Source organism: Vombatus ursinus, unplaced genomic scaffold (assembly GCF_900497805.2).
Source record: "Vombatus ursinus unplaced genomic scaffold, bare-nosed wombat genome assembly UNPS02014822.1, whole genome shotgun sequence".
Classification (NCBI taxonomy): domain Eukaryota; kingdom Metazoa; phylum Chordata; class Mammalia; order Diprotodontia; family Vombatidae; genus Vombatus; species Vombatus ursinus.
This window is the reverse complement of record NW_020954600.1, coordinates 1,375,373-1,386,778: the sequence shown is the minus strand read 5'-3', so window position 1 is coordinate 1,386,778 and position 11,406 is coordinate 1,375,373. Positions and strand designations below refer to the sequence as shown.

Genomic DNA, 11,406 nt, shown 5'->3' with positions numbered 1-11,406 from the left:
ACATTGACCTCAGGTTATGTCTAAATGAAAGGTAGAAACAGAAGCACTACATTGATAATTTAAGACAAGAAAATTTACTTTTATTAGAAATATCCTGATAACTGATGCATAAGTGGCATCGGGATTTGAATTAGCTGCTAATTACTTTAGTTTCCCCTTTTACTTTGTGTATGTAAACACTTGAGATTTTGCCAGCCATTTTGTTTCAAAATAAGTGGATTTCAAACTGGGGTTCACCAAAAACCCTAGAACTGTGGGCTTGATTTAGTTACTGAATTGGCAGATAGATCCCATAAAGCGCAGACATTGAGTACAAAGGGATGACAGGCATCCTCCCACTGGCAGAAGTGGCTTGGCCAAGCCCCCTGTTCCACTCCAGACTAGCTAAAGTGAGTGAGCATCAGCTCCTGCCGCATGCGGTCAGCTTCCGCGTCCAGGGCCTCCATGTGCTCGTGTTCCTCCTCTGGCTGCTCCAAATGTCCAGTCACTGGAGAAGACCACACATCCATCCCATGTTCCAGGGACATGTTGTGGAGCACACAGCAAGCTAAAATGATGTGACTGGACTTTTCTGGAGAGTACTGCAAGGCTCCCTTGGACCCGTCCAGGCATCGGAATCTCGACTGGATGGTTCTAAATGTCTTCTCAATTACATTATGAGTTGCAGAGTGGGCCATGTTATAGCGATATTCTGCAGGGGTTCTCGGAATATGAAGTGGAGTCATCAGCCAGGTTCGAAGAAAGAAGGAGCTATCACCTATATGGAAGAGAAAACATCAACATTTTTTATCAGTGCTGTACAACCTAAAAAGGGAATTGCTGAGAAACCACTCTGAGACCACGTGAAGAAAAGCAATAGATCCTAGGGCCATGGTCCATGAAAAAGACCAATGGGAGAACTGTAAGGAAAGCCAGCATCAGAGGCAGGACCTCTGGGCCTGGTTGGTAACAAACAAGAGGGGAAAACCCTAAAATGGTGGCCTCCAGGACAGCGCACATCTTCAAGACAATGGGAAGGTAAAGCTAGCAGAGGAAAAGAACCCCGGGAAATTTCCATGACACTGAAGATGTTGCACTTTAACAAAATTTCTTCACTCCAACTAACTGTCTAACAACCCAATGCTCCTACCCACAGAGTTCACGAGAAAGGTGTCTCAAGACACCTTTGTGAAGATGAAAATTCCTAAAAACAAACATAAACATTGGATTCAGAAAACATCAGTACTTCCCAAATTAATTTGGCCGTGGAATAATTTGAGGCTTAAAGTATAACTGATGAAACTCATGAATGTTATTCTGGGGAGTCTGGAATTTTCCCCAGGGATAAAGGAGGGGGTCATAGATATTTGGGGGCAAAAGCTAAGACGTTAAATCTAGTCCCAAGTCAAAGACTAGCACATACACAAGTTTCTGTTTGATATTTTAGAGAATGAATGAAACATTGCTAGCATTCACATATTTTCATCACATACAGCAGGATTTGTGGACAACAGATCATTCACCTTTCCCAAACACCTACTACAGGGATCAAAGGATCATATATTTAGTAAATGTGTAAAGGACCTCAGAAGGGATCACATCAAATCCTGTCACTTTTCAGATGAGAATCTAAGGGAAAACAATGTAAATGAGGCCAAATAGGCAGAAGTAGCTAAGCCAAGCTTCCAACCAAAGTGCTCTATGACTCCAAATCCAGCACACTTTTGTCTGCTGTATCATGGAGGAACTAGGCATAGGAAAGAAAATGAAATGCATGGTCTTAGCATAAGTGGCAGAAAGTAGAGCAGAACCCAGGATTTCAAGGGGATCCTATTCAATACAACCATATCATTTTTCTAGACCAGAAATGTTCACAGAAATACCAAGGCCTGAAGAAGGTAAGTTGGTATGCTAGAAACAGTTGTTAGAAAAATTAAAGCAGAGATCAACTGAACAATATAACTAGGGCATTTGGTCTTAAGTTACTGTCCTGATTGAATGACCCAGGAATGCTGCAAAAAAAAATTGGAGTACAATGTCCTAATCTAACACTGTAATAAGTGTATAGTGATATTTAATGATTATGACTCACTGGTAGGTGAAAGGCCACACACAGGGTCACAACCTCCTGAACCTGACATAAAGAGCCCTTTGTCAAGTCTCCTCTTGTCCAACCGCTGATCCCTTGACATCTACCCATGATCCATTTCTGTGAATATCTATGGAATGCTCACAGAGCAGCGTACTAGGCACCATAACAAACAGACAAAAGATATAGAAAAGTTCCCTCTCCTTTAGATTTGCTATCTTGAAGAACTTGATGACTTTTAATAGTTAAAATATTTCAAATTGTGAAACATTAATACCATAATACCCAAACTGAAATTCTAAATACCAGACCAAGTCACGGTTTCATTGACAGTTTATTTTATAAATGTATTATCATTCCTTGAAAATGTGCCCAGAGTTCTGCAAATGGGCAAATAGTTTGATCTTCAGTCTAAAAAAATTTCAAAAACAGTGCATTAGATAGAAAAGCTTTGAAATATTTTTCCTTGGCTACTTTTTTTTCTCATGGTTTATTTGTTCCTTATCCAGTCTTAGAATTGCTGACATTGGCTGGAGGGTAAAATAACTATTTAATTACCTAATTCATCAGGCACCTGGAATTATTTTCTAATCTTTAGTTTGAAAAGAACAATTTGAGGTCTAGAACACAGTCCCAAACGTGTCTTCAGCTTGTTGAGAGGAACTGAAAATTCACATCAGCGCCTGGAAGGAACCCTGGACAACAAGTCAGGACACCTTGGTTCCAGTCATGCTTTTGGTAGTTCCAAGGTTTTCTATATTAATTTTTTTTTTTTTTGGCTAGGCAATAGAGTTAAGTGACTTGCCCAGGGTCACACAGATAGTGAGTGTTATGTGTATGAGGCCAGATTTGAACTCAGGTCCTCCTGACTCCAGGGCCAGTGCTCTATCCACTGTGCCACCTAGCTGCCCCTTTCTATATGAATTTTGTGGTCTTTTAAAGCTGCCTTACTGACACAATTGTGCTAATTGTAGATTATGTGTTTTGTTTATTCTGCACCACTTCATACATGTGTTCCTGTATTTCTCCGAATTCTACAAACTAACCCTTCATGAGGGCATAGTACCAGTCTATTCATATCATCATCATCATAGCTCATACTTCATCAGTCAGCAAACATTCATTAAGCATTTACTATGTGCCTGGCACTGTGGAAAGTGACAAACATATAAAGACAAAAATGGAACAGTCACTACCCTCAATTAGGTTGCAGTCTTCTGGCAGAGACCCATAGGTACAGAGGGAGAGAGATGAGATCTACCATACCCCAGAGATCTCCAAGCAAAAGCTAAATGACCACACTTGTCCAAGAAGTTGAGGATCCTGGGCAGATACAAATTGGATACATCCATAGCTCCCGAGTCTCTGAAGCATCAAAATCAAAAGCCAAATTATAGGGAAAAGAACCTATTTGTACAAAAATATTTAGGCTGAGAATTGGAAATTGAGAGGATGCCCATCAATTGGGGAATGGCCAAACAAGTTGTGGTATGTGACTCTAATGGAATACTACTTTGCTATAAGAAATGACAAGCAGGATACTTTCAGAAAAACCTGGAAAGACTTGCAGGAACTGATACAAAGTGAAGTGAGCAGAACCAGGACAACAACGTACACAGTAACAGCAACATTGTACAATGAAGAGCTGTGACTGACATCCTCAACAATACGATGATCCGAGACAGTCTCAAAGGACTCAGGATGAAAAATGCCATCTGCCTCCAGAGAAAGAACTGATGTTGTTTGCACACAGACTAAAACATACTTTCTTTTTTTCTCCCGTTTTGAGTCTTCTTGCACAAAATGACTAATATGGAAATGTTTTATATGATAGCACACGTCTAATTTATATCAGCTTGCTTACTGTCTCAAGGGGGGGAGAGGGGAGGGAAGGAGGGATAGAATTTGGAACTCAAAACTTAAAAAAAGAATGTTAAGAATTGTTTTTCCATGTAATTGAAGAAAAAAAATTAAGAAAAAAAGCCAGATTATATTGGCCAATATGATCCGCCCAGGAAGGAACGTGGGCTGAGACCTTTGGGGAACACGCCCACCGGGGTGGAGCAAAGAACTCAGGCTTACCTGTTTGGAGGAGAGGTAAAGCCAGAGCAGGAAATTAGGTCATTCAGTCTGGAGAAACAGACTCCATGGAGTCATGTATATAGTAAGCCTCAGCCTTCAGGCCCAGCTACTCCTGTCTCATGTCCGACAGATCTCAGGGTGTACTCTGGACTGGGAGTATAGCCTTTTTCAGAAAACTTTCTATAATATCCTGGGAAGACGTGGGTTAAATCCAGCCTCAGTTTCCTCAACTGTAAATGGGGATCATAATAGTACCAACCTCACAGAATTGTGGGGAAAAAGTGAGATACTATTTGTCAAATGCCCAGCCCGGTGCTAGTCACATAGTAGGTACTTAATGAATGCCGGTTTTCTTCTGCTGCCCTCACTGCCCCATTCCTACACTTTCAGGTATAACCCTCTTTTCAATTCTATTTCGTATATACAAACAACATTTCTTTTTGGTGTCTGTTAAATTTAGACTAAGAACAAAAATTTAAAAAACACCTGCTCTCTACAAAGTGTCCAGTGACTCTGTTTGCCAAATGCAACGGCCTTTCCTCAGGCCTCATCCTTCTGGACTTCTCTGCAGCCTTTGCCACTGCTGGTCCTCTTCTAGAGACTCTCTCCTCTCTGGCTCTCCTGATTCTCCTCCTCCCTGTCTGAGCTTTCATCCATTACTATTAACGGCGGCTATCCTCCAACGCTCTGGCTAGGCCCTCTTCTCTACTCCTCCTAGACTCTTTCACTTGGTGACCTCATCAGCTCCTGTGCATTCACTTAGAGGATGCTCAAATTTACTCACCCAACCCTAAGGCCTCTCCTCACCTCCAGTCTCGTCTGCCCCTGCCTACTGGACATCTTCAACTCCACATCCCGTAGTCATCTCAAACTCAACACACACAGAACTGCCCTCCCTTCCCAGCCTCCCAGGGCACCATTCTCCTCTCAAGTCACCCAGGCTTACAGTCCCAGTGTCATGCTCAGCTTGTCACTGGAGCTCATCATCCCACAAAGCCAATCTGCGGCCATTCTGTCATGTTTCTCCCTTTCCAAAAGATCTCCTGTACATCTCCTTCTGTCTACTCACACAGCATCACCACAGTACAGGCCCTCACTCCTTAGGCCTGGCCAATTACAGAGATAGGTCAGAGTTCATCAGGATCCCCAATGCATCTTGCTCGTTACCATACTTTGTGGACATCTGAGGCTCTGGGTTTTGTCACTGGTTCCTTTCTTCCTACCAAGCAATATGGTAGGAAGCCACACAGCCAAGTTTTTAAATGTAAGGAAACCACATCTTTGACTTATTTTGTATTTTCCAACTCCATCTAGTATAGAGCTGGACACATAGTAGGACCTTCACAAATGCTCCTAATTTAACATTCTTACTACTAAATATGTCAGCATTTATAGTTTAAAATTAAGTATGATACTATTTCTTGGAAACCAATAGAAAAACTGGATTGCAAATAGTAAAATAAGGTCATAGTTTTAAAAAGATACCAATTTGGGGCAGCTCAGTGGTACAGCGGATAGAGCACCAGCCCTGAAGTCAGGAGGACCTGAGTTCAAAATCCTATGACAGAGGCTGGGGAGCAAGTGGAAAGTCAAACTAAGCATCTGCAGTGAAGACGCTGCCCCTGGAAAAGGGCTCTAACTGGTTGGGCAAGAGCGGAGAGATTAAGGATGATTATTTGAGGGGTGGCAGGGTCTGGTGAAGGTGGTTCTAAGACTTAGGCATGTTTAAAAGTAGTGTGAAAGGAACCAGTAGATAGGGAGGTCGAGGATTCAGGAGTGTGAAGAGGGGAATGAGATCAAAGGCCCGTTTTGGCCTCAGGAAGAACAGCCACCTCACGCTGTGAGACTCGGAAAGAGATGACAAGAGGGGGATGTGGAGCAGCCCTGCTGGGCCTTCAGGTACTTCTCTGGGCGACTGGCTATGGAATGAAGGGCCCATCCCAGTATAAAACCAGGTCTTTTCACCCTACCTTCAGACTTACCAAGGAGCCAACAGTCTTTATGCATCCCGGCTTCAAACTGACTCCTCAGGGCCGACTGCTGCAGCACAGCCCAGTCCCGGAGGCTGCCTGGCCAGTTTGTCTCCACGTTCAGCAGGGCCCCCCGGATGTCACACACCATCAGACAGTTTAAAGAGTGCAGGCCCTTACGATTCACGTAGGAGAGGTCTTCAGCATTGGGAGCCTTGATCCCTACGTGGATGCAGTCGACTACTCCAATCACTCCTGGCATTCCCGCTAGCCCATAGAATTCATCCTTCAGACTCTGAATGGAGGTTTCGTCTGCTGGGAAGCGGATGAATTGGGAGGCCCTTTCCACCAGGGCTTCTGTGACATTGGCAACACAGCGGCTCATCGAGGCCTGACTGATTCCAATGGTGTCTCCCATCCGGGTCTGGAAGGAGCCAGATGTGTAAAAGCCCAGTGCTGCAAGAATCTGGGTTTCTGGGCTGATGGCCCTGGACCGCTGAGTGGGGCGAGAAAGGCTGGCTCCCAACAGATTCACCAAGTAGTAAATAAACTGGCGTGGAAACCCATACATGGCCATAAGGTATTCATCAGTCACGTCATCCAGCTTAAAGCGGTCCAGAGTTCGGTGACCGCGACCATAAAGCAAGAGATCACAGTCCAGCACTGTTATTGGTATGGCCATGCTGACCTCACTGGGCCAGCAGCACCGTCAGGATAGCAAGAAGCTACATGGGGAACACTCCGAATTCAACTGGCGACTTTTAAACAGTTTAACGGTTTGTCAACTTCTGCCTGTGAAGATCAAATGGAAAGAAGTCACCAAACTAAGCCAGAAACTTGAAGAATGCTTTCTTGGCCATGTCTTTGTGGTGGCGGGCGATGTGCTAGCCTTGGGCTAGCCTCCTCAAGATGAGCTGATTTACTCAGTACTTACTTGGAGTTCAGGTTGTGCTCTCATTTAACAATTAAGTTATTCCCACACAAGAAGAGCAAACATCTGATGGTTGTGATGACATGTATCACAAACTGTGTCCAACACGCAGTAAGGTGGGAGGAGTGAGGTGAACTGGAGTCAACACACCGGAGTGAAACCTAGTTCTAGAACTAAGTGGGCCCGTGGCCATGACCAAGTCCTTCCAGACCCCTGGGCCTCAACTTTCTTACCTGTGAAATGGTCCTTTCAAGCCATTTTCACAGAATTCTACCTAGCCCCCTAAAAAATGTGGTATACGACAAAGCCACTCCAAACTGAGACCTCTAAGCAAGAGTCAGAAGTCCATTAAGCAGTCAGCTTCTAGAGAACAAGGACAGTCTTTTATTTTATTTTTGTTTTTTGTCTAGGCAGTGGGGTTAAGTGACTTGCCCAGGGTCACACAGCTAGTAAGTGTTACGTGTCCAAGGCTGAGTCTTTTATTTTTCTTTGTATGCCCAGTATTTATTACAGTGCCTGGCATGTGGGGGGGGGGGGGTATGGGAGAAGAATGGATTTAGCGCTTACTATATGCCAGGCACTGTGCTAGACACTTTCCAAACATAACCTCAGTTGATCCTGAGAACAACCCAGCAAGGTAGGTGCTGTCATAATCCCCAATCTGCAATTGAGGAAACAGAAGCAAACATGGGGGAAGTGACTGGCCTAGGGTCACAGAGCTAGTAAGAATCTGAAAGCCGAATTTGAACTCAGGGCTTCCTGACTCCAGGCCTAGCTCTCTATCCACTGAGTCACACAGTTGGTGCTTAATAAATGCTTATTGTCTGACATCAGCAATTCTAAAATCAAAATTGACATAGAGACTGGGCTGGGATGGGAGATCACATCAGCCATTGCCCTTTGCTATCTCTTTCTAGATCCTCTACTTAAGGAGGGAGCCCAAGACAGACACCTTAATATTTGCCACCTTGCTCCACATCAGGACTTCATCATTACCTCCAGAAACTCAGTCTTCCGGAAGGATCACATCTACTCTGAAACTCATACCACCTCAGTGTCCTTCTTTCAGTTTTTCATGTGTTCTCTTTGCCCTCTTTAGACTCTGAGCTCCTTGAGGGCAGGGACTGTCTTTTGCCTTTCTCTGCATCCCCCGAATTTAGCACAATGCCTGGCATATAGTAGGAGCTTAATAAATGTTTACTGACTCTCAGGACACCTCATGATAATAATTACAGCTAGCATTTACATAGCGCTTTTACATGTTACTTCATTGGATGCTCACAACCTCCATGAGAGGTGGGTGCTCTTATTATCCTCATTTTACAGATGAGGAAACTGAGGCAGAGAGAGACTTGCTCAGCGTCACCCAGCTAGGGGGTGTCTGAGGCAAGATTCCTGATTCCAAGTTCTTCACTCTACCCACTGATTCCCCACAGCTCCATCCATCACAAAGATGAGACAGATGAAGGTGGTCTACACTTTGCACCCAATCTATCCAAACAAGTGTTTATTAAGCACTTGCCGGCCAGTGGAGAGGTCTCAGCTGAAGGCCAGATGGAGGGCCCACGGTCCTCAGGGTGCATCAGCAAAGCACATGCAGTGGACAATGCTGAGGACTTAGGGGACCGAGTCAAGTGCTGTGACCTTGGAAAGCTTCGGGCCCTTCACAACGTTCTGGCTTGCCCTCTCTGGGTCTCAATTCTATTCCACAAATACTTAAGAGATTGACGGGCAAAAAAAAGGAGAGCTGCTGCCCACAAGGGCCTGTAATCTTACCGAGGGGAGGAAGGGGGATGCACCAAGCACCCAGATCCAGGAGCCCATTCCAATGTCTGGGTCCTGGGGAAAGGAAAAGTTTGCTGGTACTATGGAGAGGGCATTCACTGGCTTGGGAGGTCCAGGGCATGGGTTCGAATCTCAACTCTGCCATCACTGTCCCTGGAGGGCCCGGCCTCGCTATAGAACCTCTCTGGGCGTGGCTTTCTCCTTCGCTAAACGAGGTGGTTGGGCAGGGCCCTCCCAGTTCTTATCCCACCAAAGGTGGATGAGCCCATCCAACCCTAGACGGGTTGCCAACCCCCAAGCAGGCCCTGCCCTCGAGAGGCTTCCCTGGTCCTGCGGGTGACGGCCGGATGGTACAAGACCTCAGTTTGCTCCTCTGTCAAGGGCCCCGAGGGTGAAGGGCCACGGATGGCTTGCGCAGCCTTCAAGGCTCTCCCCAGCCCCAGGCTCCTCCGCCCTGCCCCCTCCGCGTGTCACCCACCTTGTCCCTCCCCAAGAGCGGTCAGTCGCACGCCCGCTCTGCTCCAGCCTCACCCCCAGCCCCAGGGGTGTGCCGCGCTCCGTGCCCGCCACCCGCCGAGCGGCAACCCGCGGCAGCCCCTGCAGTCACCGCGGTGCTCCCTCCGCCTGCGAGCCAGAGAGTGTCCGCCGAGCCGCGCCAACTGCGCCGCGGACTGGCCAAGGCAGCGACTGCTCCGACCCCGCGGAGCAACCGCCCCGGTGCCCGGCGAACGCCGGCCTATGCCAACTCCGCGGCGCAACCGGCCGCTGCACCGCGAGCCCCGGCCTACGCCAATTCCGCGGCGTAACCGCCCCGCTGCCCGGCGAGCCCCGGCCTACGCCAACTCCGCAGCGCAACCGTCCGCTGCACCGCGAGTCCGGGCCTACGCCAACTCCGCAGAAGATCCTCCAAGCTGGGCCTGCGCTGCCTTGCGCTGACTTCGCAGACGACCCGCCGCCCGGGGGCGACCGAGCGGCGTCCCCAGAAAAGTCACGCCAACTCCTGCGCAGAATCGCTGCTCAGGCTGCCCCGCCCCCTCCCCGGCTCCTAACAGCGCCCATAGTCTTTAGTTTTTTCACGACAGATTCCACACAGCGCCTAGTTCCCCTTTTCCTTCTCCTGACCCTCGTTTCTCCGTTTTCTGCACCGTCCTAAGTTTGACCACTGGCCACGGGAGACTTGTGGCGAAGACGGATGGAAGTTCAAGGGGGATCCTGGGCCGCGAAAGGACGAATGGAGGCTGTGGGTCCAGAAGCGAAAGTGCGATTGCGGATGGCCCCCGGGCTTTTCCTGGGCCTTCCCCTCCCCCCTCGCCCAGCGAAGCGGATGAAAACAAACAGTAGCGATGGCGGCGCCAAGATCCGGGAGGCCGCGGGGCTGGAGCTGGAGCTGGAGCAGGAGCAGCGCGTGACAAGCCCGGACCGGGAGGCGGTGGAACCCGCAGCGCGGAGGGGGAGCACGGGCGGCCGGCCTTGAGCCGAGGCAAGCGCAGAGCCCAGCGCCCCGCGAGGAGGGAGGCCCCCGGGCGTCCAGTGGCGGGGCCAAGCCCGAGGCCGGAGGAGGCGCCCCGGGCCCCGGAATGCGAGCCCCGAGCCCCACAGGTACAGCCTCCCCAACCGCCTCCTCCGAGAAACCGAGGCCGGAGAGGGCCCACGGGCCCGTGAGTGCGTCCTCTCGTCCAGCCCTACCGTTTGCAAGTGGGGAAACTGAGGCCGGAAAGAGAGGAAGTGTGTTCGTGGGGGTGAGGCGAGGAAGGGCCCTTGCTCTGAGCCCGGGGGAGCCGGCCTGGCACGGTGACAGACCGCGGGGTCTGAACCTTGCCCGAAGGCCTCAGCCTCGGGGCCACAGCTCGGAGCGCGTTGGGGGGCTCCCTGCCCAGCCCCCCCATGTCACCCGTAAGGGGCCCGAGAGGGGTGGGGAGGTGACGTTAGATCACGAGGAGGGAACCTGAAACCTGGACGGTGGGCAGCCCCAAGCCCAGGGTGGCCCACGTAGGAAATGGCCGAGCTGCGGTGGGGGGGGTCCTCGGTTTCTCCTGGATTGCCCCAGATCCCGTGCTCTTGGGGGGCGGCCAAGTCCAAGGAAGGTGCCGATGAGGAGGGGAGGCACGAGAAAGCCTGGACCAAAACCTAGTCGCCTGTGAAGAGTGGGTGACGATTCTGGGACCACCTCACCCCCAGGGAGGCATGGAGGCAGAAAGCCTAGCTCTTAAGGCAAAGTTAGTGGTGAACAAAGTCAGCTGGGGCTCGTGGCCCCTCCCGGCTCCTAACCACCATGCCGCACCGAAGGGCGTACCTCCCGGTGAGTGCCTGAGCGTCGGCAGGGGGGATTCTGGAGGACAGTGCCTGTTTTCGTCTCCTTGGTGTCCTCAGCAATTGGCACATGTTGTGGTCCAGTTGTTTTCAGTCATGTCTGACTCTTCATGACCCAGTTTTGGGTTTTCTTGGCAGAGATGCTGGAGTGGTTGCCATTTCTGCCTCCAGTTCATTTTACCGATGAGGAGACTGAGGCAAACAGGGTGAAGTGACTTGCCCAGGGTCACACGGCTAGTACTCCTCTGAGGTTGGATTTG

The 11,406-nt window shown here is 49.1% G+C and overlaps 2 protein-coding genes across 5 annotated transcripts in view; one reads left to right on the top strand and one right to left on the bottom strand.

The window, feature by feature from the left end:
• Window positions 1–58: 58 nt before the first annotated feature.
• Window positions 59–9,402, bottom strand: HARBI1 (harbinger transposase derived 1). Its single transcript, XM_027837767.1, has 3 exons — window positions 9,315–9,402; window positions 6,133–6,912; window positions 59–757 (listed from the first exon to the last, which is right to left on the bottom strand). The coding sequence occupies exons 2-3, from the start codon at window positions 6,800–6,802 to the stop codon at window positions 381–383; spliced, it is 1,047 nt and encodes a 348-aa protein (XP_027693568.1). The 5' UTR covers window positions 6,803–6,912; window positions 9,315–9,402; the 3' UTR covers window positions 59–380.
• Window positions 9,403–10,331: 929 nt separating this feature from the next.
• ATG13 (autophagy related 13) overlaps window positions 10,332–11,406 on the top strand; it is a 38,226-nt gene continuing 37,151 nt past the window's right edge. For 3 of the 4 annotated variants that reach the window (XM_027837674.1, XM_027837673.1, XM_027837672.1), the window contains exon 1: window positions 10,332–10,435. The gene's annotated coding sequence lies outside the window, so the exon portion shown is untranslated. The remainder of the gene's footprint in view (window positions 10,436–11,406) is intronic. The other variant, XM_027837675.1, reaches the window with a different exon arrangement.

What these genes read in the sequence shown, in the direction of transcription:
- HARBI1 (XM_027837767.1), bottom strand. Translation starts at nt 6,802, where the DNA reads ATGGCCATACCAATAACAGTGCTGGACTGTGATCTCTTGCTTTATGGT. An exon ending in TAAAGACTGTTGGCTCCTTG is followed by an intron (nt 758 to 6,132) that starts GTAAGTCTGAAG and finishes TCTTCCATATAG; the next exon opens with GTGATAGCTCCTTCTTTCTT.